A 26,964-nucleotide genomic window follows, 5' to 3' on the forward strand; every position below is an offset into this window, starting at 1 on the left:
TTGCCTGAATTTTATCCATTGATAATTAGTCATGCGTCTAAATACTGAAAGCCTTTTTTCACACCAATAAAAACGATTTCCAACCTGTGGGTCTTAGTGATTTTTTTTCCGACTCTCTGAATAAACTGCTGTGTTTATATATTTGATTTTCCTGTCAGTTTTTATTAACATTAACCGCAGCCGTATTGATTTATAAAAAAAAATATCGAGTGTACTTCATAGCAATCAAGGATACCTTAGCCATCAAGGTAGGAACAATTTCGTTTTGAGTCAAAGAAAATGATTTTATCTTATAAAAACACTTAAAATGGTAACGGGTTTAGTTTTGTTTCATTTGATTTTATTTATTTTTAAGGCATAGCAATGGGTCTATAATAAAGAAAACTGTGCGGCTTTCTTTGAGTATTTGAAGCTGTAATGAGATTCCATTAAAACAAAATAAGACATAAAGAAGACATTTGCATTTGTGTTTGATTATGCAACGCTATTATGAATATTGATTAGGACATGAAAATCCATAATGGTCGCCAATCCTCATCGACTATATTATTTTTATACACAAGCAATCACTCTTAACCTCTTTTTAGAAATGTCATAAATTGTCGGGATAATGATCCTAGAGTTTTGAACTATTCAGTCACAACGGTTTTAGTCAGACGAATCTTAAGGATTCTAGGCAATGCTAGGTCGGCCCAATTCCTACAAATTATAGACCAAGATAATTCCTGAACAAGGCAATGCTATAATTTGATAATTCAAGAGTATCTCTATTTGACAGAACAGTTGATGGGTTAGAACTGATTCCTCGAGTCATAGCGTGTTCGAGTAGACAGTAGATTGTGTTTAACACTTAACGTCAACACTTTTCCGTACATTTTCTCGTTCATTTAAGAAAAAATATAAAAAGTAGTAATAAAACTCGAAAATTTAAAACATTAGCATAATTATCATCGCATGTTTGAGCAATGTAAAGATCCGGTAGAGTTAGTGTCCGTCTTAACGTCTCCTTATGTCATCAGGATAAGTCACATAGCAAACTAGAACTGTATTCCTGACAACGTCTGAACTATTTTTTTTTATATTTCGACCAATTAAATAATTGTGTAATACATTTTGTCGGTAGGGAGGCTGTATAAAATAATAACACATAATACATACTTGGTCCTTTAAAATTGATAAAGTTTATATCAACCTGGTAATCAGATTTGATTGACCCGATTGATATTATAAAATTTTTACCTAAATTTGCAGCATTTAAAAAATAAAGAACTACTAAGGCTTCACTCCTCGTATTGCCTCTGTTGGAACTTCCCGATCGAATTTTCAATATGTTTTGTTTGTTTTAAGAATTTCTTGTATCCAATTTAGTTTTGGATTCACATCTTTCTATGTATATGGTTCTCATTTCACATGATGTATTTAAAATGAAAGTTATATGAATAGTTTTTAATAAATCGTAATTTAAGAATACTGAGATGAATCTCAAATGCAATCAGCAATACCAATGAGATATTTGGAAATCTGAATACCTCCCTCAAAAAGTTTTGTTGCAAAACATGAATTTTGTTATCAGCGTTTGTACATGTCGGTAGGAAAACAAAGCTTCCCGTTTTCGAAGATTTTGAACCTTAAGTCCGACTGGGATCATTTAAAAGTTTGACAAAACCAATATGAGATATGTTTTTACTCGCCTTACAAAACACTACAAATACAAGGAAAAAAATGGAATGTAAAATCCTTTTACCAAACGTTTTAATAAAAGGATCAAACAAAAATTAAATAAAGAACAAAAATGTTGATAATAGAGTGAAGAAAGCTATATTTTAAACTTTGTCACAATATTTAAGTGTAAGTGTTTGTAAGAATCAGGCAAAATGGGAAAAATCAGAAACATTTATGACTAAACCCCATTGATGTGACAATTTCTGACAATGTAATATCACTCAAGGATACTTTCTCTGTTTGATAAGACCATTATCTGATCTCTGCATCACTGGCTTTGCGCAGAAATTTTTCAATCGAATCTTAGAAAAATGAGGTTTTTGACAGAATTATCTGCCCTTGAAATGTTCATTTCCAGTGCATTTCAATGAAATTGTAACTTTGTTGGCCAGCATGATATGGAAAATCTTGTCTGTTTTCCTTGATTCTGATTGTTCAAATAGTCAAATTGCACTATCAAGATGATGGTTTCTTTCATACCATGTTTTACCTATTGCATAATTCTTACAGGAACTGGCACTTAAATCACAATAAATAAAGAAAGTTGTTTACAAAAAATATGATGAAGGCACAGGACTAAATCAAAGTAATACATTTACTGACATGATGATACTTTAACCAATGTTAATTGTCATAATGTGTGTATTATATAGATTTTTTTTATTATTCTGATTGTTTCTTTGCTTTACTTGTTTGGGTTTGTGTGTTTGTTATTTATCAGTTTCGTAATTTTGTTTAGGTGTTCTTCCTGCCCTAGAATAAAATCTTCATGGGATTCCAGAGGAAAATATGGCTTGTGAAATTTGGTAAGTTAAGCTTTTATTTGTCTCTGAAAGGCATCTCTATGATATTCTTCATCATTATATTTGTTAAGAAACCTTTATAGCAAGGAAGTGACTTTTACCTTTGTGTACAGTTGTTGTATGGTATGCAGCATATACCATCCCCCTTCCCCATTTCACATTGTCCCCATCCCTATTCCCCATAGAAAAATCCCCATCCCAAAAATATCCCCATTGTCTATTTATTATTAAGTATTTACATTATCAAAGTTATTTTCAATTAAACTAAATACATTTGTATGTCAATCATTCCATATCCCTCCGTACACCACAGAATGGTAAGTTTTTCCCACACAAGTACTGTGTAAAAGTCATTTGTTGTAAAGTTCGTGTCCTTAATCAATATATTCATTCTGATATAAAATTTTAAACCTGTCAAACTTCCCCGTATTTGTCATTTCGAATTTAGTCACGCTTTGTTGCTATTTTTATAACACATTTTACGTATTAATTTTACATTAAAAGTTTTGGGTGATTTAATTTGAGGGAAACATGGGTATTTAACTAAAGTGTCATAAACAATGGTTAAATCTTGACCAGCTGGGTAACGCCCAAGAAATTGCGTGTCATTGTACCTAATAAATAAACAGTTGTATTACAATTTGAGTACATTAACCCGAAGGTGACACTGCGTAGTAACAAAAGCCAATTTTATTCAAAGGTTTTATATAGATGATTCTGATGTCATTCACAGGGGCGTCTCTTGAAGTTATCTTTACTATAGAATTCATAAATGAGGTTTTCCATAATGGGCCAGTGATATGTCCAATGTCAGTATTAATGGTCCAAGGAAGACTGTGCTAGCCCAAGACGTTTGACTGGTACATCATAAAATCAAAGGCTGAAGTCTTCAAAGTCGCTAATCGTCAAATATTCACTTCCGCTGATTTTGGCTTACTTTCAAAATCCGAAATGGTACAAATCGGGTGACTTCCGCTAAAATCTTGGTTCCCTTGATATTATTGCGTACTCTTTCATAACCTTTATGACCCGAAGGTTTTTAATCGACCGAAACAAGATTAAACAACATTACTGATAATGGCTATATATAGACATCGGTGTGCTGATAATATACATGACCTTTATATAATCAATTGTAACGAACGCCTGTGTTTAAATCAGAAACTGGGTAATATTACATAAATTCAACGCTAACCGATCATTTTATCTTTTAACGTATTCTTCACATTCTAATACAATCAATAAACACGCATAGACATGTGTATGATATGTTTGAAAAAAAGTACGTTGTAGCGATCTTTGGGTCGCTTATGATATTGACCAGAGAACCAGTTTAGGAACCAAGATTAGGCAGCTGGCAATGAATATTCATAAATATCGAGGCGTGCTAATGTATATGACCTATATAGTCTTTTATTGACTAACGTTCGAACATTGGCCTAAATATGATCAAAACTGCCAATACAATACAAAATACAAAAGTGCGCCAATACGGGCTGTAGCCGTCCAATACGGCTTTTACCCGTCCAATACATCATAATGGACAGGTTAAAATCCATATTGGACTAGCGTATTAGACTAGTTAGTCAATAAAGGTATAATAGCTACGCCTTAGTCCAATATGGCTGGCCTCGAGCCAATAATTAAGCCAATATGGAAAACCTTACGCAATGATTCTATAGTAACGAGTCTCAGTGCCTCAATCGGAAACTGGGTAATATTCAAAGCTAACAATCATTTCATATAAACTTCCTGGAACAATCAAGAAACACCCGTAGAACACGCGTGTATGATATTTAAGAGGTACTTTTTTTTAATCTCGTATAAAGCTAGAACTACGACGCTGTGGTGGTAAACACGGCGAAGATCTGCAGAATTATGTGGCGTATAACTAAAAATTTATGCAAATCATATGCTAATATTAAATACAGAAATTACGAGTGCAAGAAGTCGCTAACAATATTGGGGACTTTAAAACACATTTCTTAATGCATTTATTAATCAGTTTTAAAAATGGTTGCTTGTTTTATTAGTCAACGTGTACACGAAGTTTTAGAAACAATACATTTGCTAAACACTCATTTCTATAGCATGTAAACAGGAAATTAAATTCATAAACTGAAATTAACATACACTTGAACCTGTTCATGTTTACTTGTAACGAGGATGGATATGGTGAATACGCCCAAGAGACAACAACTCCACCTGGATAAAAAATATCAGCTCATGGCCTTTTTCAGACAGTCACATTGGACCTATCCGAACGTCATAATTAGGTCACATTAACAGGTCAGGAAAGCTATAATAAGACATAATAACTCGTTCAAATTACAATGAACTGGCAAGAAATATTCTGCGCAGTATGTTGTTGTATAAACCAGTCAAATGTATCCATATTAAAATTAACTGATGAATCATACGTAGAATTGTGAGTCGTGTCATCGTTCATTATAGTAATGGGTGACTTTCTTTAGAGTATATTTATGGTCTGAATAATGATGAAAATGGTCCATGCCTCATCAGTATTTTTGTTTCTTTTACATCACCATTAAAATGATACAAATACTAAAAAATATTTATAATCTACGACTATGCTCCAAAAGAGTAAGAATTTCTCAAAAAAGTAAAAGTGAGTTGTCAAATTATCAAATTAATGTAATTTTAATTTCTTTTATAGTTCTCCTCGTACAAGGTAAGAATTGTAATAATTCATATAAGGTTGCATTAGATCGTATTTGTGCATTTTGCCACTCGGAAGTGTGTATATACTAGTATTATATTGCCTTTACCAATTTACATTATATATAGATATTCCTGCAGGCAAGACTTTTTAAGTACGGCTCCAGCTAAGGGTCAGGCAAAATGTGATTCATGGGGAAAAGCCTACATATTTTTATTTTTGATATTTTGTTTGAAATGTCATAGTAAACAGATATTAACATGTGGTTTGCTATATAACCCGTGCTCTTAGGAGATAAAAATTATATAGAATGCACTGTAGATTTCAAAATTAAGGAAGAATACTCTGTAAATGGCACTCATTTACAGTAGAATCTACTGGATTTTCAATGTGGATTATCTAATAAGAGCAAGCAGATTTGAATGAATAATTACACATTTCATAGTATAGACCCATAAAACAATCTAGTTACAGAAATAAAAATATGTAGCCTTTTTTGAGGTGTATCACATTTTTCAGATTTTGCATGATTCTTACAAAGACAGTTACTTAATATTCTTGAATAACACTTCCAACAAATATCGAATGGTCAAACCAAAGATTAGCCCGTTCACATTTACCTGACCTTATCAGATCTTTTTTATTTGGAATTTTGATCGTCGACAGCGTATATAGAGAGCTTTGAACGTGAGACACTGTTCGAGGCTTTTTTTCTAATTTTGAAAATTTTGAGCAATTTTTTTATATTGGCTATACTTTTGATCAGAATACAAACATGTACTTGTGAAAACAAGTCATGTCATTAAAATCACACTTCATTTTATGATAAACTGTATGTATTTTAATCAAAGAAGGTACCACATCTCAAAGAATTTGTGTATATTCTTTTGCCAACTCATTATTGTGTAAGCGGTGTAGATGTAAAGTTGAGACTCAAACGTCTGTGTTTAAAGATTCTGATCATGATGTGGAACGGACATGTTTACATAGTTTCATGGTTTCATGGTTTCATGAGGTAAAAATGAGACAGGAAAGGTCATGAGGCTTTAAAATTGACACTGAAAGAGTGAATGAAGGGTAATTACAAAATCAACGAACTGATAACATCTAGGCAATAGTCAAAAAGGAATAGGCAAAAAGGGAAGTCCGTATAACAAATGGAAATATACAGGGTAAATCGAAAAATGGAAAAATGCACCACAATGGCCGTGGCAAACTCATTAAAATCAAAGTTATTTAATTCATGATTCAGTTGGCTGTATTATTGGGGTAGTGACAAAGCTACCCGACGATGGCATTAAACGGCCTCCTGAAAGAGAATCGACGAAACCTCAACTTGAATACCCACAACCAGAGCTAAGAGTCACAAAGCCTCAACAAGATATGAACATGCCTGACGGGTTCACCAGACCACCTCATGGTACGTGATCAATGGTAATTGCGAATATTCGTTTTGTTACATTCCTTCACTAATAACTTAATTTCAAATGTAACACGCTTTCTGATTGGATAAATTTTTTTCCATCATTTCATAGACCAAATTTTGTAATGTGACTGTGACGTCATCAATATTTTTTGCTGGCGTACTGGCATTCCTTAAATTTTGATACTAAAATTAAATTATAAGAAATGATTGTTATATTTTTTCGGTCTATTTGAAATAACCTCAATGCCCGTGGTGTACACTTGAAAATAACCTGCTACGCAGATTGTTTAGTGTGCACTACGTGATTGAGGTTATTTCCACATAGACCGAAAAATATAACAGCCTTTCCTTAATTATTTATTTATCATTCTTGTATTATTCTTATATTGTAATAGTAAGCCAATCAAAAATAACATCATCAATAAAATTATCGCACTGACAAATCTGAAATTTCCCATTTTTTTCCGCGTTCAGTACGAGTACCAAGAAATGTGCGTAAACAGAAGAAAACAATTATTTATTTATCAAGCCCGAGAAATGTTATTTTTAGACAAGGTGACATATTCCTGTCCAAAAGAATGCCAAGGCTGTCAGTATTTTAAAGACAACACTAAAGTGTGTATGGCATACGACGATGTAGGCAAGATTAGAGCCAGCGTTTATGATGCTTTGTCTACGGAAGCAAAGGACCACTTCAACTTCATGAAAAATTCCACACGTAAGTAGTTCAGTGAAACCAGTCTAAACCGAATTCTAAATTATCCGAAAACCAGTCTAAACCAGACTCTTCTTAGTTCTGATATTTAAGGAATGTGCGCAGTTTGTGTTATGCGTAAATAGTACAAAAGGTTTTTATATAAGATAATTATATTCAGATATCAGTAATAATTTAATCTTTTGGCAAAAACTATGATAAATTTATTTCTCATTAACTCTAATACACACGCCTTTTTGTAGACAGGATTATTCCATCAGTAAAAGTAGTCCGGTTAAAAAGGATGTGGTTTGAAGTTTGTGATTTTGTTTATTGATCAGGTGATAGGAAAATTTTGTATTCAAGATAAAATATAAACGACGGCTTCTTTTCTAACAGTAAATATTGACATGTTAAATTATATCAATTTAAATGTATTTTGATTCCGTAGAACCGAAAACCTGTCTAAACTTAACCAACTTAAAGTCCAAACGGGGTTAGGTTTAGCCAGGTTTCAAAGTTCGTGTGAGAAAGGAATGGATGTTGATACAGCCAAGACAACACTAATTATATACCAATGCCGAGTTAGCGAAGTGAAGACAGTTACCCTAAGGATTAATTACATATTGTTGTAAAAGAGTAATCAAGGGAACCAATGTTCTAGCGGTAATCAAAAGATTGTAATCCAGGTACAAAGACCAGACACGGAAAACAGACATACAGAACAAAGAACATAAAGTAACTAAAATCAAACATACAAAGAAACGTAAGTAAATGAGCAACTCGAACTCCATTAAAAACTGGGAGCATGGACCAGGTGCACCGGTAGGGTAAGCGTTCTCTGCTTTTCTAGAAACACCCGCCGAGTTGCTCATAAAAAGTCAAGTCCGGGGAGGTCGAAAGGGGAAAGGAAAACTATGACACGTTGAACAAATCAGTTTTCATGGTGAAGATGGATACATCGTAACGATCCACGAGTTCATGATGACCTTAAAACTTCTTTAGTAATGACTTCAATCTTGTAGCAACATAACCCTGTTCCAGAAGTCTACTTGTTAGAAGTCTAGCGCGATACAAAAAGTCTGCGTAGTCTCGGCAAGCTTTGGCATAGATCATTCTCTATATACATATACCTGAATCTTTTTTATAAAGTGTACAGGATTGTTTTTGCAAAACACAATTGAGAAGACACAATTGAGATGTCTTCAAAATGTTCTTCATATTTCACTACTCCATTGTACTATAGGATCCTAAAAGGGTCTGTGGTTAAAAGTGCTTTCTCAAGCCATTTAGTAAGAAAACGACCAGTTGATTCTAATTTTTGATTGACATACGAGAAGAACGCGCTAAAATGGGCGTGGCTTGTGTCTGTGTAAATTACTTCCCACGATTTTTTTTAAGTTGTAAACTTACACGAGCTAGTATCATTCCGGTGTTTTAGACAGAACATCAAATTCAGACGGACGTCACTGATAATTAAAATAAAAAAATATTTAGTTCTCACAGTAAGACAAGAACTATCTTAAAAAATAAAAATAATATAATGACGACGAGTATGTTTATGTTCCAGAAACATTAACTTTCATTGAAACCCCGTAATTTTTTCGAGCCTCAATGAAAAAACAGATATTCTTTATTTTTTTATATTTTATTTGGTTTACAGTGTACTATATTTCGTATTTTCAATAAATTATTTATTGGTTCAAACTATATGACAATTATTCAGTTATGTGTGAAATTCAAAGACTGTCTTTGTTTGAAAAATTTCCGAACAAAAATTACCCAACGGAACCAGGAATTACACATTTGCCATCACTTTCGTTTCATGAAATGAAAGGTGTAAGCTCCATCGGTTAGGTTGCCATGGTTAAGCAGTTAAGCATCATGGGTGTCACATGACGTCAAAACGAACTCAATTCCGACTGCGTCGAAAAAATCCCCAAAAATTGTATTAGCACCTGCACATTGCCGGTTGTCGTCTCCAAAATAAGCATACGCAATGAAGTAAAAACTTTATGTTTCAGTACATATGCTGTAAAATGTCCTCGTGAGAACACTGCAACTTAAAAACTGCAAACAACTAGTGCGATATCTATGTTCCATATTTTCTTAAATATTCATAAAAAGCACAGAGTACAATGTTTACAAAAATATAGAAAAGCAAGATAACTGTCCTAATAAAATCGAAATAAGTCGTGGACATTTCATTTATTCATTGTTTTACCATGGGCTGGCCTTTTAAGCTGGTCAAATAATGCGACATAAATGGCCAGCCCATGATGAAACAATCGTGGTAAAATTTATTTCTTACATCATTTTTTCAGATGCTTAAAATCGCACAAGCGCAAAAATTGTAATAAAACGTGACTCTCTGTAAAATTTATTTATACATTTATACATTTATTTAGTAATATTTTACAGTGTTTAAAACAACTGCTTATGGAGCAACATGTGATGGTTTAGAACTTTACCTAAAGGAGTGGGGCAAACTTGGAAGCTCCGGTATGGATTTATTTATAACATTTGTTGAAGATCCAAGAAATCTAACTACCCAGGAGCTGGAAAAGTTGGTTGGGATAACCCTTGTTCCCTTCGGCATTCTTAAGGTAAAAACATGTTTAAGTATCATGGGCCCGTTTAAATAGCACGCAGAGAGTAGAAAATCACTTGTTCGTTTGTTCGTTCGTTGTTTGTTTGTTGGCACTCTAAGCAGCTTCGACGTTTTTTCTAGACGCTTATCACTAAAATAAACAGAATCGATATTATATATATAACACTTGGTAGGAAAGTCTTTTTTTTATTTGTCTCCCAAACCCAATATTTACTGCTATATTTAAAACAGTATAAGTCATGTCTATTACATGTAAAGGGTTTCATCAATCTGTGCGTGTGTATGTGTGTGTGTGTGTGTGTGTGTGTGTGTGTGTGTGTGTGTGGTAAGTATTTATCACATATTACATATAACTGTCTCGACATCATTCTTATATTCCGCTTGAAAAGCAGGAGAGAGGTACATTATATACATGTATGATTTATATATAGTGTTCACGCTGTTCGCCCGTTCGTCTGTCCAGTCATCGGCTCAATTTCCTATTCGTGACTTCTCTAAAGCCGCAACACATAATTAAACATTTCTAACATTTTTTATCATATGAAGCCATTGTGAACCTCCTTTTCAATGAGAAACTTTGGGAATCGCCAACTGAGCATTACTCAATGTATTTTTGTATTCACAAGTTTGAGTTAGCAAGTCCACGGTATAATATTTTTTAAATTTTGTTTTTACTGTTATTTCATATGAGCAATGTAAATTTTTATATACATGTAGGCAGCTTCGAGTTATGGAACTTACTAACACGTGCATGCGCGTATTGATTTGCTTTCTGAACAAGTCGGAGTCTACGTTTTCTTTATTTGGATCTGAATTCCAAAGAAGTAATTAATTCGTTCATATTATCATACAAGAACATCATGAAATGAACGCTTGGTATAATCAATAACACTATCACAATAGTTCCTTTTCTTACTTGTACTTTACTAACATTCTGTATGATTGAGTGATTTTGCGACATAAAAGTTTCGGTTCCTTATTCGATATTAATTGACGCAGTACATAAATGCTTTGATTTACAGCAGGACATGCTTTCGCTTAGTTGTAATACATTATGATAAATAATGTAGATTATGTTATTTATTCATTATAAGAATGGCATACCGTATAAATGATTTTTTAACTTCTTTCGTTGTTTCGTTTGAAAAATAACACGATACAATATAAAATACTAAGCATATGTAAGTGATACCTTCTTTTTTGTTATTTCAGGACAAAGTTGAGAGAAAAATGTACAACAAAATGAAAATTGATCAGAAATTAGTTCTATGTAAGGCAATAAGAGGAACGGACTGTTTTACAAAAGTCGCTATATCCAACCGTTTAAATTGTGGACGAATACTTTTGGTAAGAAGTTTTTTTTTTTACAATAGCAGTGATATTTTGTGATCATAGATTGAAACGAATCACAGTAATAACCCCACTCATATACAAAAGATATCTAGAAGTTGGCCACACAAGCTGTAGACTTTCTCGCATTGCATTTGCAAATGAGATGGAAGCATAAGTCTTGTCAGTTTAAAGGCTTTGGTATGAAAAGTAAAATGTAAACAATGATAACATTGATTGTATTGGAGATATGATAAACTTGAATAATACCAGTCATTCCTTTAATTTATTTTTGGTAATTCTACCGAGGTTCACATAAAAATATCAAATCTATAGACGAAACATGGCAGTTTCTGTTAGAATGAATATTGGTAACTATTTGGAACATTAGTAATGGAACTGTCACATCCAGTGGCGGATCCAAGGGAGGGTGCAGGGGGTTCGCAACCCTCCTTTTTATTGGAAAATTTGTCATTTTCATGTGTAAAATTGACAAAAAATGGCAAATAATATTCTAGCACTCCCCTTTTTCTGAGGAACCCCGGCTTGCATCCTTCCTATTCAAAGTGTCTGGATCAGGCCCTGACACCTGCATCCTTCCTATTCAAAGTGTCTGGATCAGGCCCTGACATCTGTATTAGTATTGGCTCTAATGCAATTCAGTCGTATAAATAGTCAAAAACATGTCAGTATCACCGAATAGAAAATAAACTCTTTCTCAAAAAAGAAATGTATCAAAAGACAATGAAACCATAAAACAATAGAAAGCGCACATAAAAAAAACTATAAATTGACACACAATCAAAAAAAGAATCAGTCTGAGAAATAATTAAAAAAAACATAAAATTACGTGTGAGTAGCCTTACCACCTTCATGACGAATTGATCCCATACCGATAAGTCATCGCTCTATATACATATACGTATGCCTCGACCGTTACCAGAGGAGCGGCAACTGAGTAATTTTTGTGAAATGTAGAACGACACCACGGCCATGTAAAAAATCAAGCAAATCCTATGATATGGGTGACACAACATACATTATATATCCCTCTGAATTTTTGGTCCAGTGTAAGTTATATCATGCAAACAAAATGGCTCAGAAAAGGATTCTAAAATTTCATAACAAAGAAACCAAAGTTGGCACAAAATGAAGATTTGTCTCCCTTTTCAATGAATTTCAGTAATTTCTATGTACTTTATTTCTCTTTAACCGTTAGTTAATCAAAAACTTTCAATAAGGGTAACATCAAAATTACCGGTCACTAATCCGACCCAAAGCAAGTCCAAAATAAACCTGGCAAATTATATATTACACCACCTGAGCAGCTGTTACCGCAATGGTCTTGACTTGTTACGGGCATTTCAAACGAGATGGGGAGTAAAATCTAGCTTGTACAGCGCGCTAAACCTCCCTCTTCAACTTTGAGAACGAATGCATTTGTAATGGATTTTAAAAAAAAAACAAAATTTGCAAGTGCCACCCACTGCCTTGCTTTTCAATGGACACCCTCTAAAACATATCTGACGTATAACCATGTATATGAATTTTGACGTACATGTACCCTTCTAAGCAAAAGTAAAACTTAAGTAGCACTCCAGCTAAGAATCATGCAAAATGTGATTCATTGTTGGAACGCCTACATATTTTTATTTTTTATATTTTGTTTAATATTTGGTTTTTCATATAACCTGTGCTCGTATGAGATAAAAATTATATAGAATGCACTGCAGATTTCAAAATTAAAGGAGACAACTCGGTAAATGACACTCAAATACAATAGAATCTACTGGATTTTTAATGTTGATTATCTCCTAAGAGCAGATAGATGGGAATGAATAATTACACATTTCATAATATACACCCATAAAACAACTTAATTACAAAAGTAAAAATATGTAGCCTTTTTTTGGGTGTATCACATTTTTCAGATTTTTCATGATCCTGACAAAGCTAGTACTTAAGTCGCTACTTCAAATTTCAGCAATCAGGAGCAGCCAGGGGGAAAGACATCTCTTCCTTGATTGACCAAAGTAACTGTACCAACTGGGACAACGAACAGTGGAACTTAACGATGAAATATAGTCCTGATGTCCTTAAAATGGAATGTCTAAAAATAGCTCCTGCTGACGTAATCATCGAAAAGTGAGTTCTTAATTTAACATATAAGCCTTTTCAAAAGAAGAGCTTTTTAATCTAGCGTCTATACTCGATATTATGTATTTTTTCCTCAATGTAAAATCACTCTATTTGTTTCAATAACCAGAGGAATAGAGAAAAACACCAAAAAGTCCGACAATCACATAACTGCCTTGTACGATTAAAAAAAACTATTTTATTTTTACTCTAGTTAATAATTAGAAAATGGACCCTGAACTACCAGACTGAGTACGTAGCATACAATGTTACTACAGATTTAATTATTCAAGCAGACTATCATTTGAAATATTTCAAAAAAAAATTGTAAAGCAGGAAAAAACTATCGAAAAAGTACACTCCTCATATTTGTTGTTTTTGCCCTGTTATATTTTCTACATATGGTTACTATCTTATTTGAACATATTATTTCAGTATTGACAGTTTATCCAGACTCTGCCACAAACTCAAGAAGCGTCAAATTAACGTTGTAGCTAAAATTGCAATTGATAAACTCAAGAATGAATCAGACCAAGGTATTTCATTGTCATCTGATGTTAAAGATGCCCTTGCGGACTTCCTGTCTGCTTGTGGTGCTGATCCGACGATGATGGGCGATCTTATTCCCAAGAACGAGGTAAGTACCAATCGTCTTAAAGCTGATCGTCTGAATATAGCTGAAATATTGCTGCTCGGACGTTAAACCCCAACAATTAATCAATCAATCTTAAAGTTGAGGTACAAGATGAGTCTGTTATATCGTCGTTTCTTATTAATCTTTAAATAAAAGTTCTTCGGTCTAAAGGCAGAATTCATAAAAAAAAGTCTCTACCAATTTTACTGAAAGACAGGAAGTTGTGTCTTTGGTTATACATGTAGTTGTGCAAAAAAAATTAAACAATTTTGAAAAAGAAATTTTGAATGGAAAAAGTTCTCGCATTATATTCACGCAAAAAAATAATGGTAATTCAGGGCCATAGCAAAGTTTTCTGAATGGGGGTGCGAACTGATCACTGGTAAGCAATTTTATTTGGTTATCTGGTATGACTTCTCTTTAATTATAGGCTAAGATGTGAACAAAGTTTTTTTTTTATTCAAAAAGGGGGGGTCGATGGCACATGTCGCATCCCCCACCGGCTATGACATTGTAATTAAAAGTAGACGGTACTTTTACGGACAACTCCCAATTATGTAGAAATGCATTTTCAGAACGAGCAAAACGGTTTTAAACTTTGAACTATCTAAAACAAAGAAAATAAAAATAGTAATGACAGAAATGCAAAATCGGCGATATAACCCAACTGTATAAAAGATGAAAATTGTTGATTATTTTGTGGGAAAATTTAATATCAAAAACAAAAGTTTGGTTATCTCACATTCTTTTAATGTTTAAAGAATATAAAAACATGTCAGGTATAAGCCTAATAGCACTACAAAAAGTTTGATTTTGTTTGATTATATTCAATGATTTCACCAGAAAAAAATCTTCCTTTTTTCTATAATCTAATAAACTACATGTAAGAATTACAGAAACATGGAATACTTTAATTAACAACATTTATGGCATATCTATTTATTGTTATGTGTACATTTTGTATCTGAACACTTGAACTGGAGGAGACAGACTTGAATCATTCATTTTTTTCAGTTGTTGTCCAAGGTGGATTACAGTAAGACCGACACAAAATCAGGGATCAAGTTTATGAAAGAAGTCCTCAAAACCGTGCAACCAAAAGACCTCAATAAAGACCAAATTGTCAAGTAAGAGTATATATGGAGTGCAAAATGAGTTTAAATGTTGTTAAATTAAGTCTGCAAGTACGTAGTTTTGGAAGTAAGTAGTCACTATATTTAAGCATTGAGTTACATGTACAGGTACATCATGTTGTTTTTCAAGTAATCATTGCCTGACTTTATAAAAAATGTCAAATTAAGATTTCCTGAAATCATTTTTTAATTCAGTTTAAGAACACATTTATAATTTAGTCCAAGCGATTTGTGACATTTCTATGATTTAGTATAATCATGATCTTCTTTGAATTTTTTTCCTCTATGTTCCAGTTCCTTTAAAATGATGGTTTTCAACAGAAGTTTGTTAAATGAGTTAAACGAAACAGAACTTGAAGCAGCTGTTTGTGAAATATGTGATAAAGCTGATGACTTTGATGACGCTGATGTAAGTTTAAATAAACAACAATAGTCCTGTCACATTTATATGTACCGTTTTAAAATTCATTATCCGGCAGTCTATTTTCCCGTATCAGACAAATTGAATATTTACTATGGTAAATATAGAAAAAGCACGATATTTCATGTATGCATAGATACATGTAAAGCAACTTCACAAATCTAGAGTGTAAAATCATGAGGTCTGATACCGCTGTGGCCGGGCTTGAGAGTATTTCAGTGGTCACAAAACATGTACAAGCGATCATAGTGTACCTTAGTTACCAATCTGATTTGCCGATTTTCGTAGAATTTATTTCGGCCTCTTCTTTCCCCACAAATCTAACGACCATATGAGGCAGGACCAGTCAAAATTAGTGGTTAATGTACTAACCCTATAGGGTTTTTGTTTTTGATTTGAATTTGCTTGTCAATTTTGTAGTATGTGTGTAAATTAATACATATATATTCTGGCCTCTGTACGTCTTGTTTCCTTTTCACCTTTAGTTCATTTTATGTTACTTGAGCATATAGAGGCAACTCTTTTTACTGTATATACGGTGTATAATGATGTTTTGGGGCCAGCTGCAGCCCGCCCTGTGGAATGAGGGTTTTCTCGCCGTTTATTGAATACCAAAGGGTTTCCTTGGGCTGACATTTCCATCACGGTGAGATTGTTGTCTCTTTGACATATAAACCATATCTATTCTCGTTTTATATAGAAAATAAAACCATTCGTTGTCATTTTCAGTTGGCAAAACTAGCCAAAGTTGTTTTAGATCGTATCCCGAGCATGAAGGATCCATCCACTTATGACCAGACTACCATCGACTGCATTGGTCCTCTACTGAAGTTTCTTCCGATGCAGTCTTTTGACCGAATTCCTGCTGATGTCTTTAAATCTGCATATACTAGTGGAAAAATGAAGAATATGACTGTTACAACAAGAGCAATGGTAAGACCAATCTACATGTACATATATAGTTTAAGTTACTTAAAATTCGTTTTTAATTATTAATCGGGATCCACTTTTTACATAGTAAGTTAGCCGATTCTAAGAGCTTTGAAATAGTTAATATCTCATGCGCGGAGGAGATTGCACTTAACTACAGCTACGCTTCAGAATATGACTTTGTTTAAAGTGCACCGTAATTTTCCCTTTCGCAGCGACTATTCACTAGTTAGTACTTCAGCATTTATGAAATTATCAAAAGTTCGTCGAAAACCTGTCTAGCAGTTTCAAGTAAGCAGCACAATGAATGTTCTGAACTTATTATTTTGTTTTCCTTAAATTTATATTTTACATGAAAGAATTTCGCATTCATGATGGTAATTAAACTTTCTCTCTTCTATTCATTATTTTGTTAATATTTCATTCCAACTATTGGTTTTGTAGGCAAAGAAAATCTTTGAAGCTGCAAAATCGGCGAGTGGGAAGACGTTTGTAAGTCTTAAATATAAAAATACAGTAATAAAATGTCTGTACAATTTTAATTAGTATATGCATTCTGTAAATTATTTCCTCCTACCTAAGAAATGCCTCACTACTCGCTGTACAAAATAACGAAATTAAACTATTATAATGTCGTGTTTAACAAATATATTGGAATTGTCATTATAACTTTAGTTATAATTGTCACTGTCAAAAATATGATCACGTTTTTGTCTTTCTTTTGTTATTTCTTTAAAAAGGAAAAATTGGCGACACTGGTATAATACAAATGCTGCAATTATTCAACTTTGTTAAAAATTTTAACTTTGAAAAAAATTATGTTTTTTTTTGTTTTTACTTGAGGACAAATTTTCAAAATTAGATGTGGAAAATTTAGGACCAGCCGTAGTTTCCCTAGATGCCAAAGATCTAAATAAAATTCCCGATGACGTCTTCGGAGATGACATCATCGAACTGTTTGCAACAAATATAAAGAAAAGTAGAAACACGGAAAATAAACCGTCTAAAGCTGTGGTATCGACATTGATGGAAAAGGTAAAACTATAAAATACAATGAAATTTTGACGGAACCGAACAAATTTTTGACTTTAAAATTGGTTCGGTTTAGAAAGCTTTCGGTTTATCAATGTTCAAGTACGCTTAAATTGATATAAAAGGACTGTAAAAGTGTCTTTTTTAGACGGGTTATCAAATTATTTAGGATTCGGTTTCGCTGTAATAGATCTTTCTTTCAATATTTGTTCACTGAACATAGTTGTCACCCTTAATCCATTTTATGATTTGGACAATCTTTTACCAATTTCATCAAAATAAATTATTCTAGAACTGCATCATAGTTGCCAGTACATTATCAACTACATGTGTATTTGTATTTGAGCGACATTCATATAATACATGTAGCTTTCATTTAGGTAAAACAAAGTTCCAGTGGTGTCAAGAAAGCTCTCGAGGGTGGGCTGGGAGATGATATCCCAACTGATATTTTGATCAACGCATCACTTTCTGAATTGCCTGATATTACTGGAGACACAGCTGAGGTTACTATAGAGGTGGACAATAAACGGGTATGTGAATGCATGTGCAACCTATAAGATGGATACGAATTTTTGTAAATTTTCCTTCATGATTTTCATGTTTTTTACCGAAGGAAATCCATCATCATCAGTTTTCTATCATTAACAGAAGAAACGTTAATTGATTGTTTTAGTAAAGTACTCAGTCTGAGGTTCGAAGATATATGCTAATTAAGCTGAACATTCTCATTTTCAGGCTGCAATCTTTATGACGAAATTGAAGGACAAGCTTGGAGATCTTGATTCAACTGATACAAACTTCACCATTCAACGTTTCAGAAATATTGAGAAAATTGCATGTGGTCTAACGCCACTTGACATCAAGAACATATCTAAAGACAACGCATGTGTTGACAAGATGAATGCCATCACAAACTCACCTTGTATTAGAAAAGCTCAGGTACATTAGGGACGCCCTTGTTTTTGCAAATATTTATAGGCTGTCCATGTAAAAATCGGGCAGATCTATATGATTTGGGAGGCACAAGGTAAATTTTATCCCACTGATATTTTGGTCCAATGTAATGTATATATCAAATAAATACCAGATAGTATGCAGTTTGTTTTAAATCGACAATGGATGGATCGGAAAATGGCATTTAAGTTCCCTGGTGAAACTACAAATTTCGCTCAAAGTAAAGATTTATCTCCCTTTTTTCAATGAATTTCAATGCTTTCTATGTAATTTATTTCTCTTTAATTGCTGCAGTGAATTAAAAACCATGGTCCAACTTTGAGAAAGAATGCATTTGCGATAAGAAATAAATGAAAATTATTTGTCATGACGTGCCACCCGCTGTCTGGTTTTTGCTTGGACACCCTGGTACAAAAATATAATAGTGAATGTTCAATAGACCAAAGGTTATCAACCAGGATGGCTTAATAAGGAAGTCCTTTCCTGTAACAGTATAAAAAGCTAAAACCGTTACTACTGAGGTCTCCCCACACTTTAATGACATATTGTTTTGCCTTCTCTGGCTGTCTGTCTGTCACACTTTTGTAAGCGCAACCGCTCGAAACTACTGCACCAAATATCTTGAAACTTTGTAGGAATTTAGGAAATGTTAAGTAAATGGCCAAGCTACCTGTAACTAATGATCCGCTGAATTTTCTGATAGTAACACCACTGAACTTTATAACGGGAGGAGACATATTACGTTTTTGTATGCAAAACAAATTTTCATTTTGTTGTTTGTTTTGCAGGTAAAGGCAGCTTTAGATTCGTATAAAAAAGCCACGAACTTCGAATCATCAACTGAGGACGAGATTGAGTCTAGTACAGAAAGTTCAACATTGAGTCAGACAACCCCTGAGCTAATGGTACAATTCAGGTTAGTTATTAGTTATTAACTCTATTAATATTTTAGTAACAAAACATTTTTTTGTTATCAAACTATGTGGTCACAATAAAGGCCCCATTGGTCACAGAGCGATGTTTGTAAATGTTTCAAACTGTTTCAAGTCGGTTTTACCATGTTTCAGATGCAGTTTTTACAATGTTTCAGATGCAGGTTTTACAATATTTCAGATGCAGTTTTTACAATGTTTCAGATGCAGTTTTATATAATTTTATCGTATCAGTCGAAAGTTTTATTTTGATAACTCAGCCAAGTAATCTTCAAACACAACTTACTTTAAATTTAACCTCTAGTTTTTTTTTTTTGGTTTTTGTCTTTTTTTATTTTTGCAAAATCAAAGATTCGTTTGATGAATTCATACAATAATCATATCTTACTATAAACGTGAATTGTGCTTCTAATTTCTTAAGTAATTAAATTTTATGAGTCATTTAGAGTGATTACATATTTTTACACACAAAAAAGCCGCTCCTTAATGCCACCCGGTTAAGTTCAATATTTTTGCAGCTGTATATATTTGTTTGAAATCATTACATACAAAATAGAATAGTTCTTGTGATATATTTATGCTCTTCTACTTTCAAGAATTAGTTTTCATGAAAGTGCCCTTCTTCTTCGTTTAATTATCTATATAGTAAGTTATTTGCACATTTGAATTTGTATCCTTTGACAGATATGAAGAGATGAAGAAATTTGGTACGAGTAACAAAGATGTTATAGTTAGTGTTGTTGCAGAGGCAGATAAAAAAGTCATGGATAAAAATAACATGAGAGATGGATTCAAATTTGTCATGGAGGCCAAAGTAAGTATCTCCAATAATCCATATTTAATTCAAAGTATGGTTCTGTCAAAAAGTCATGCAAATGTCGATTCGCCATTAATGTGAATTTTTCGGACCCTTCAAAGCTTCGGTTTACTTAATTAAAATGCAATATTTAAGCCCAGAAATCATTCACGTATATGATGTTTGTGTTGGTTGAACTCTGATGTACTTGTTCAATGTATGTTAACGGATTGCGGCAGGACGTCTTCTCGTCCTTTCCCGATTTCATTTTACTTAAACTTTAGCAGTAATTATCTACTTGTAAATATCTGACATTTTTTGTCAAACATCTTCGTTTAGGCCTTCTGGTGAGTTTCCAGTCAAAATATTCGTGTGCAAAAAGAAAACTCCGCGTCATTTATATCTGCTTTGACCGACTCTTAGTTTGAACTACTGTACTTTTCACTGTTTACGTATGAAAAAAACTTTGATGTTTTGTACCACTTGTCCTTTAAGGGGAAGTCCACCACCGGAAGTATCACTAAGGATGATCTAGACCAAACCGGTAATGTGGTATGTGGAATCGACATTTCAGCAATCAGCCGACTAGATGCTGATGCGCTGGATGAGTATGCGTCTCAAATAGAAAAGTGTCCTTTAGGTGCCGAGGAGCGAAAAGCTTTGGCATCTAACATCATGGGAAAGTTGGATTTGTAAGTTATTCTACAGCTGTCTAAAGATCAGTGTACTTTTTATATCAGTATTATTTTATGTCAAAATATACCATTTTATCGACCTATTGAGAGTTGAAGAGCACAGAGGAAATTAGAACAACTGTGAGCAATGCTCACTAAATCGGTATCTCCATTCCACCATTCGATAAAATGCATTTTTGACTTCCAAATTGATCTGTAGCTAAATCTAGAATAGAAGGTACAAAACTGAAAAAGGTACAAAGATCTGTGAAAGTATCATTAAATTCCATGCAGTGGTGTAGGAGAACTAACAGATACCAGATGGGTCGTTAACGTGTCCCCAAATTTCAATGTTTTGTTAATATGAAACTTCCAAACAAATCCAAGTTTAAACAAGCGATATACAATGGAATATTCAATGCAGACTCTTTGAAAGTTTCATTAAATCATTCAAAGGTGTAGGAGGTGTCTACGTAATGGACGGAATGACGGACACCCATATCACAGTATACCCGCACATTGCAGGTGGGGGTATTTGCTATGTTTAACAGTATGTATCAAACTATCAATCAGCAACCGTTCGCGAGTTATCTCCCTTGCAGTTCATTAGGTCAGATCTCACAATACAATAAATCATTTCCCTAACAAAAAGTTCGGTACTATTTTATGTTATAAGATATCATTAGGAGCGAGATTACTACACCATGTGCAAGTGGCATGATAAGTCTTATTTTACACTGTTTCTCAGAAGAATCACTTTGTGTATAAGTGTTATAGTGGGTCCACACTTTTCCTCAGAGTTCATTTTCCTTTTTAGAAATGTCGGATCTAAAGTCAACGCAACCAATATCTTGACTCTAGGAACATCTTTAGGAGAAATGACAGACTCTCAGCTTGATGCCATTGATGAAGTAGGCTTAGTTTTATTGTATAAATTCACGTAAATCTATGTGAAATCTTCTATATGCAACATATTGGTGGTATAAATTTATATTTCAAGTGGAACGACTTAATAATGAAAGGCTGAAAAGACATCAAAGCTTTCTTGCAGTAAAGCGCGTCTGCTGCATGTTTTTCAGTACAGTTTCTGTCTTTAGCCTAATAATATTGATAAGTCATGAAAATATTTTTCAGACGTTTTTTTTGTTTTTTTTTGTTTTTTTTTTGTTTTTTTTTTTTTTGTATTTTTGTTTGTTTTTTGGGGGTTTTTGGTTTTTTTTCCATTTACCTTACCAAACTATATTTTCTTTAAAGGAAATTCTTTGTGATATGAGTGATAAAGTCGCAAAAGCGTTCAAAGATAAAGAAGAAGAAGATACAAGTAGAAAGATGGAAGGATTTAAAATGGACATAACTGAGAGAGATGAAGCAATTTACATAGCAAATAAAAAGAAGGTCATGGGAAGATTGCTGCTTTCCCAGGATGCCTGTGCGCCGTCGACAGGTTCCAGCGCGGGGCGACGCAGGAGGTCAATATGTAAGCTTATTATCTTTAAATTACATTGTATATATAAATCAAAGCACCGAAGGTCCTGAAACCCGGAAGTCGCTTGGCGTGCAACCTGCATAATAGGTTCCCGATGTTTATTTTTTAAGCAATGTGCTAGAGTGCCGGTCATGACATACACTAAGGTTTGAGAAAGGTTTGGTGTTGAACCCATATTTCCCTTGCAACCTGCAGCAAAACAAAATAAAGCTGTACACAAATATCGTAAAAATAAGATTATTGCATTTGTTTACGTTCTTGAGACGTTAAACTTAAAAAAAGCAGCCGATGATGTTGATTGTGACGCTTCTTGATAAAATGATTTTGATTATAATACCATTCACGGGGCATAGTTAAATTCCACCCAAAGAGAGATAACTCCAATTAAATTGTATCGGCTTTTAACTATCTTCTTTGAAATTACTACGCGGCCAAGCGCAAAAAATAGTTTGGCGTCTCGATTTACCAGTTCGACAATATTTAGCTGAAAATTAACACTTAAAATGTTTGAAATATCATTCATTTGGGATATTGGTGAAATGTTTAAAGTTTAAAAGAGAATCACGCATTAATTTGAAGAAAACATTTCCGTCCGTGAAGTTATCTGTCGGAAGCCCTTTTGTCATTCTCATACTTACAATACTCGAAGCCACTAACGTGACTTCCGAGTAAAAAAGACTAATTTATTTACATCATACATAATTTTCCTGCACGTTTTGGTAAAAATGCTTCAATTAAAAAAAACAATAGTCGACACTAATGTACATGTACATGTACATGTACATTTTTTTTCTTATTCATGACTGTACGTTTATTATTGTATTTCAACCATGGATGATACCATATTAAATGATAAGAAAATGTTTGTTTTATACTTTGAAAGCATCTTTGACCTGTTCCTATATGAGAAATATTGGACCATCAGGGTTATCTGCCCTTACTCTGGATCAGATAAACAACCTGGAAGACACCGAGTTTACAGACTGTGTAGACATTTTAGGGGCTGTCAATGACTACAGTACAGACCAAAAAGTGGCTCTGGCTACTGTCGGAAAACGAGTAAGTCAAATCAGAAAATCTGCCCGAGAGCGTACGGTAACTTTATATATTTTAAGAGTTCAGATGTACAAGTATTTTCTGCAAATTTGGTTAAGATCAATAAAAAATGTTATTAAAGTATAAAATTTAGGCAGGTGAAACCATTAAGAGGACGAAGTTTGATATATTCATTTTTTAAAATTATCAGTCCTTTACTAGTTTTACAGCAACAGCTTTCATGATTTAACTAAGCTTTAACTGATCATTCTAGTTTTTTTTTTAAAGATACAAAACTAGTTAAGATCTTTACTTAGTGTAATGCGGTGTATTACCGGGTTACCATCTGTCAGACTGAAATCGGGTGCTCAATGATTCTAAGGTCAAAGCTTAAATTAGTAAAGATTACCGTTATGATGAGTTCGTTCTCTATGAGTATAATGTCAGTTTAATATTTTACGAGCATTTAGTACTTTAGATCCCACTGTATAAGACTCGTATAATGACTTGCAAAATCAAAGGCTTTTGGCAAAAAACATAAAACATTTGGGAAGTTATACGTTTTATGCTGAAACCAACTGTTACTGTGTATAAGAGTAATCAAAGGAACCAAGATTATATCAAAAGAATGTAATCCAGGGACAAAGACCAGACATGGAAAACAGACATACACAACAAAGAACATAAAGTAACTAAAATCATACATACAAAGTAACAAAAGCAAATGAGCAACTCGGACTCCATTAAAAACTGGGAGCATGGACCAGGTGCACCGGTAGGGTAAGCGTCCTCTGCTTTTCTAGTTCCTCATAAAAAGTAAAGTCTGGGGTAGACGAAAGAAGAAAGGAAAACTATGACAGTAAGATAGTTCAGTAAGTGCACTTTTCTTCCAAAAACATCATCTCAAAAGATTTTTTTCCGTCCACGAGCATTTACGTACACAAGTAATACTTTCTGATTGATATATAATAATTTCATACTTTTCTTTTGAACAGATATGGGGTACTGCATCAACATGGGACGCAACCACCGTCTTTAGTGCTGGCGTTATTGTACAGGGACTATTGGTTGCAGAGATTGAAACACTGACATTAGATCTCGATGCTATCAGTAAAATGGGGGAATTCGATGGATGGACACACGCCCAGGTAAATCTATTAGATAGACATGGTCTCGGGTGAGTTCTGTAGGTGAGAAACTGCTAGATGAGTTTATTTGATGAACTGAAGCTAAGATGAGTTTGATGGATGGACAGACACTCAAGTTAGTTCATTTGATAGACAGGATCTCAGATTAGTTCTGTAGATGCATGTTACAAAATACCAGATGGGTTAGGTGCATGGACAGATGCTAAGGTGAGTTTATCTAATAGACAGGATCTTGACTGACTTCTGTAGGAACGAACTACCAGATGAGATTTATTTATAGACGGGTGCTCAGGGGAGTTTATCTGACAGACATGATATTGGGCGAGTTCTATGGTAGAGAAACTACCAGGTGAGTCTGGTTGATGGATAGGCGCTCGTGTAAGTTTATTTGATAGAGAGGATCTTGGGTGAATTTGATGGGTGAACACCCGCTGTTGTGTTCCGATAGAAAAACAAATGCTCCGGTGAGTGCAATGAAGAAAAGGCGAGTTTCATTGTCGACAGTCAACCAGTGTTCCGATGAATAATTCGTTGTTCAGGCGAGCCCGACCAATTGACTGACTACAATGTCAGTTTGAAGAATAAAGACGTTTATTTGTTCGATAAATGGTTTTATGGTAGGTATACACTCATGTGATTATTGTAAATAGATGGACAGACGGCCAAGTGTTCCGATGCATGACAATACAACCAGCTGCTTTTGATCGTTTAACAGATGAGTTTGATAGGTTTTTTTCACCGAACGTGGTTAATTTGATTAGCGGACAAAATCACAAATTAGATGGATTAGTAAATAGATTAAGTTAGTAATTATCAGTGTAAGTATATCTTCAACATTGAACCTTTTAAACTATAAAAGAAATTATTTGACCATTTGCTTCGAATCCTTTGATAAAACAGCAGAAAAGTTATTAACGATCCTGTTACGAAATTTCAACTTCATGGAATGGCCATATGAGTGCCGAACTACAGAGATTTCTGGAAACCCTTGGAAGTGCTTGGTACAGAAGGTTTACTGCATGTTTACTTATTTAAAAAAAAAAGAAAAAACTTTTTTCAAAAGGTTTTTACCAGTAAACGGTATACTTTTCTTTCAGAAAAAGGCATTGTTCGACAGATGGTTAACATTAGAAAAATCAAGAGCTCCTGGTAGCATAACATCAAGTGAATTAAGATCATTGGGTCACATGACTTGTGGGGCAACAGCAAGCCATATTTTAATTGTTCCACATAGTGTTTATGCGTAAGTATAGTTCACAATCTGGAAACCATATAGCACCAGTTCCACTAAAAAATTTTGTTGACATCTGTAAGATTAAATCTTTCTTCTCGTTTTGCAGACTTTTCAACTAAATACAGGAACTTAGGTTTCTTTTTCTTTTGATACAATTGAAGAAATTACAGACCTGATGGTGGAACGTGAATGGTTTTAACTCTTCCATGTCTAACCCACCATTTTCATCGGAATTGCCTGTACCAAATCAGGACAATTGCGGTTGGTTTTTCCAAATTTCTGGCTTTTATCTTGATATTGTTATTTGTTATACAGACTTTCCTTTTTGAGTATCCCGTTTGGCTTTTGCCTAGAATTTATCAGTTTTTCCATTCGCTGATATAACCATTTGTCATCTATTATTATATATTAATAATTTAGCTCGAAGGATATTGTTTATTTGAAATGGAAAGCGGGATTCCGAACACTTCATTGTTTTGCAGGTCTGCTGCAGATGCAGTTGGTGAAGTCACCAGTTGTGATGAAGAACAGTTAGCTTCCTTTATGGTCCTTGCAAAAAATGCTTACGGGAGCGACGTAACTAAATGGGATTTTACTACTGTCGGCAATATCGGAACGGTTATAGGTATGTTTTAAATAAATTCCGCTTGATATATTATCTAATGGAAGGTCGTTTATTATATAGACGGCAGTGTTTTATTACCTCTTCCCAATCAAAGGATTAATGCTACTAATGAAATGCCGGCTTAATTGGGGCTTTCAATAAATACAAATGATCCAGGTGGTTCTCAATTCACTCGAGATGGCATTAAACATCCCTATAGATAAAAGTGACATTATATCTCAAGTGCAAAGAAAGATAACTCTATCATTCGTTGCAATACAATATATAACTTCAACGATCTCCTAGTTACACACATAAATTTATGGTATAATAATATACAGCTGATATAACATAGGTCCAGACTGAAAGATTAATACATTGGCACCTCTCCACGAAATAAAATACAAAGAACAGAGTAAAGGAACATGAAAAATGTGATCAAAACTAAGCAAGGGAACCAAGATACTATCAAAAGAATGTTATCCAGAGACAAAGACCAGACATGGAGAGCAGACACACACAACAAAGAACAGAAAATAACCAAAAT

The 26,964-nt window shown here is 33.8% G+C and overlaps 1 protein-coding gene across 1 annotated transcript in view; it reads left to right on the forward strand.

The window, feature by feature from the left end:
• The first annotated feature begins 67 nt into the window (after nucleotides 1–67).
• The window catches only part of LOC148626664 (uncharacterized), a 31,130-nt gene continuing 4,233 nt past the window's right edge, over nucleotides 68–26,964 (forward strand). The window contains exons 1-25 of the mRNA XM_088570829.1: nucleotides 68–248; nucleotides 2,462–2,528; nucleotides 5,203–5,217; nucleotides 6,458–6,625; nucleotides 7,182–7,349; nucleotides 9,747–9,931; nucleotides 11,149–11,283; nucleotides 13,250–13,410; nucleotides 13,837–14,038; nucleotides 15,050–15,162; nucleotides 15,463–15,577; nucleotides 16,319–16,522; nucleotides 16,964–17,011; nucleotides 17,363–17,554; nucleotides 17,932–18,084; nucleotides 18,290–18,493; nucleotides 19,297–19,424; nucleotides 20,125–20,254; nucleotides 20,732–20,928; nucleotides 21,728–21,821; nucleotides 22,165–22,387; nucleotides 23,280–23,455; nucleotides 24,427–24,579; nucleotides 25,677–25,822; nucleotides 26,296–26,438. Of these exons, the coding sequence (XP_088426955.1) occupies nucleotides 2,492–2,528; nucleotides 5,203–5,217; nucleotides 6,458–6,625; nucleotides 7,182–7,349; nucleotides 9,747–9,931; nucleotides 11,149–11,283; nucleotides 13,250–13,410; nucleotides 13,837–14,038; nucleotides 15,050–15,162; nucleotides 15,463–15,577; nucleotides 16,319–16,522; nucleotides 16,964–17,011; nucleotides 17,363–17,554; nucleotides 17,932–18,084; nucleotides 18,290–18,493; nucleotides 19,297–19,424; nucleotides 20,125–20,254; nucleotides 20,732–20,928; nucleotides 21,728–21,821; nucleotides 22,165–22,387; nucleotides 23,280–23,455; nucleotides 24,427–24,579; nucleotides 25,677–25,822; nucleotides 26,296–26,438 (3,490 nt within the window). The 5' untranslated portion in view covers nucleotides 68–248; nucleotides 2,462–2,491. The remainder of the gene's footprint in view (nucleotides 249–2,461; nucleotides 2,529–5,202; nucleotides 5,218–6,457; nucleotides 6,626–7,181; nucleotides 7,350–9,746; nucleotides 9,932–11,148; nucleotides 11,284–13,249; nucleotides 13,411–13,836; nucleotides 14,039–15,049; nucleotides 15,163–15,462; nucleotides 15,578–16,318; nucleotides 16,523–16,963; nucleotides 17,012–17,362; nucleotides 17,555–17,931; nucleotides 18,085–18,289; nucleotides 18,494–19,296; nucleotides 19,425–20,124; nucleotides 20,255–20,731; nucleotides 20,929–21,727; nucleotides 21,822–22,164; nucleotides 22,388–23,279; nucleotides 23,456–24,426; nucleotides 24,580–25,676; nucleotides 25,823–26,295; nucleotides 26,439–26,964) is intronic.

The sequence above is a fragment of the Perna viridis genome, chromosome 2 (genome assembly GCF_037379345.1).
Source record: "Perna viridis isolate PV_CMFRI_1.1 ecotype Kerala chromosome 2, ASM3737934v1, whole genome shotgun sequence".
In the NCBI taxonomy this organism is placed as follows: Eukaryota; Metazoa; Mollusca; class Bivalvia; order Mytilida; family Mytilidae; genus Perna; species Perna viridis.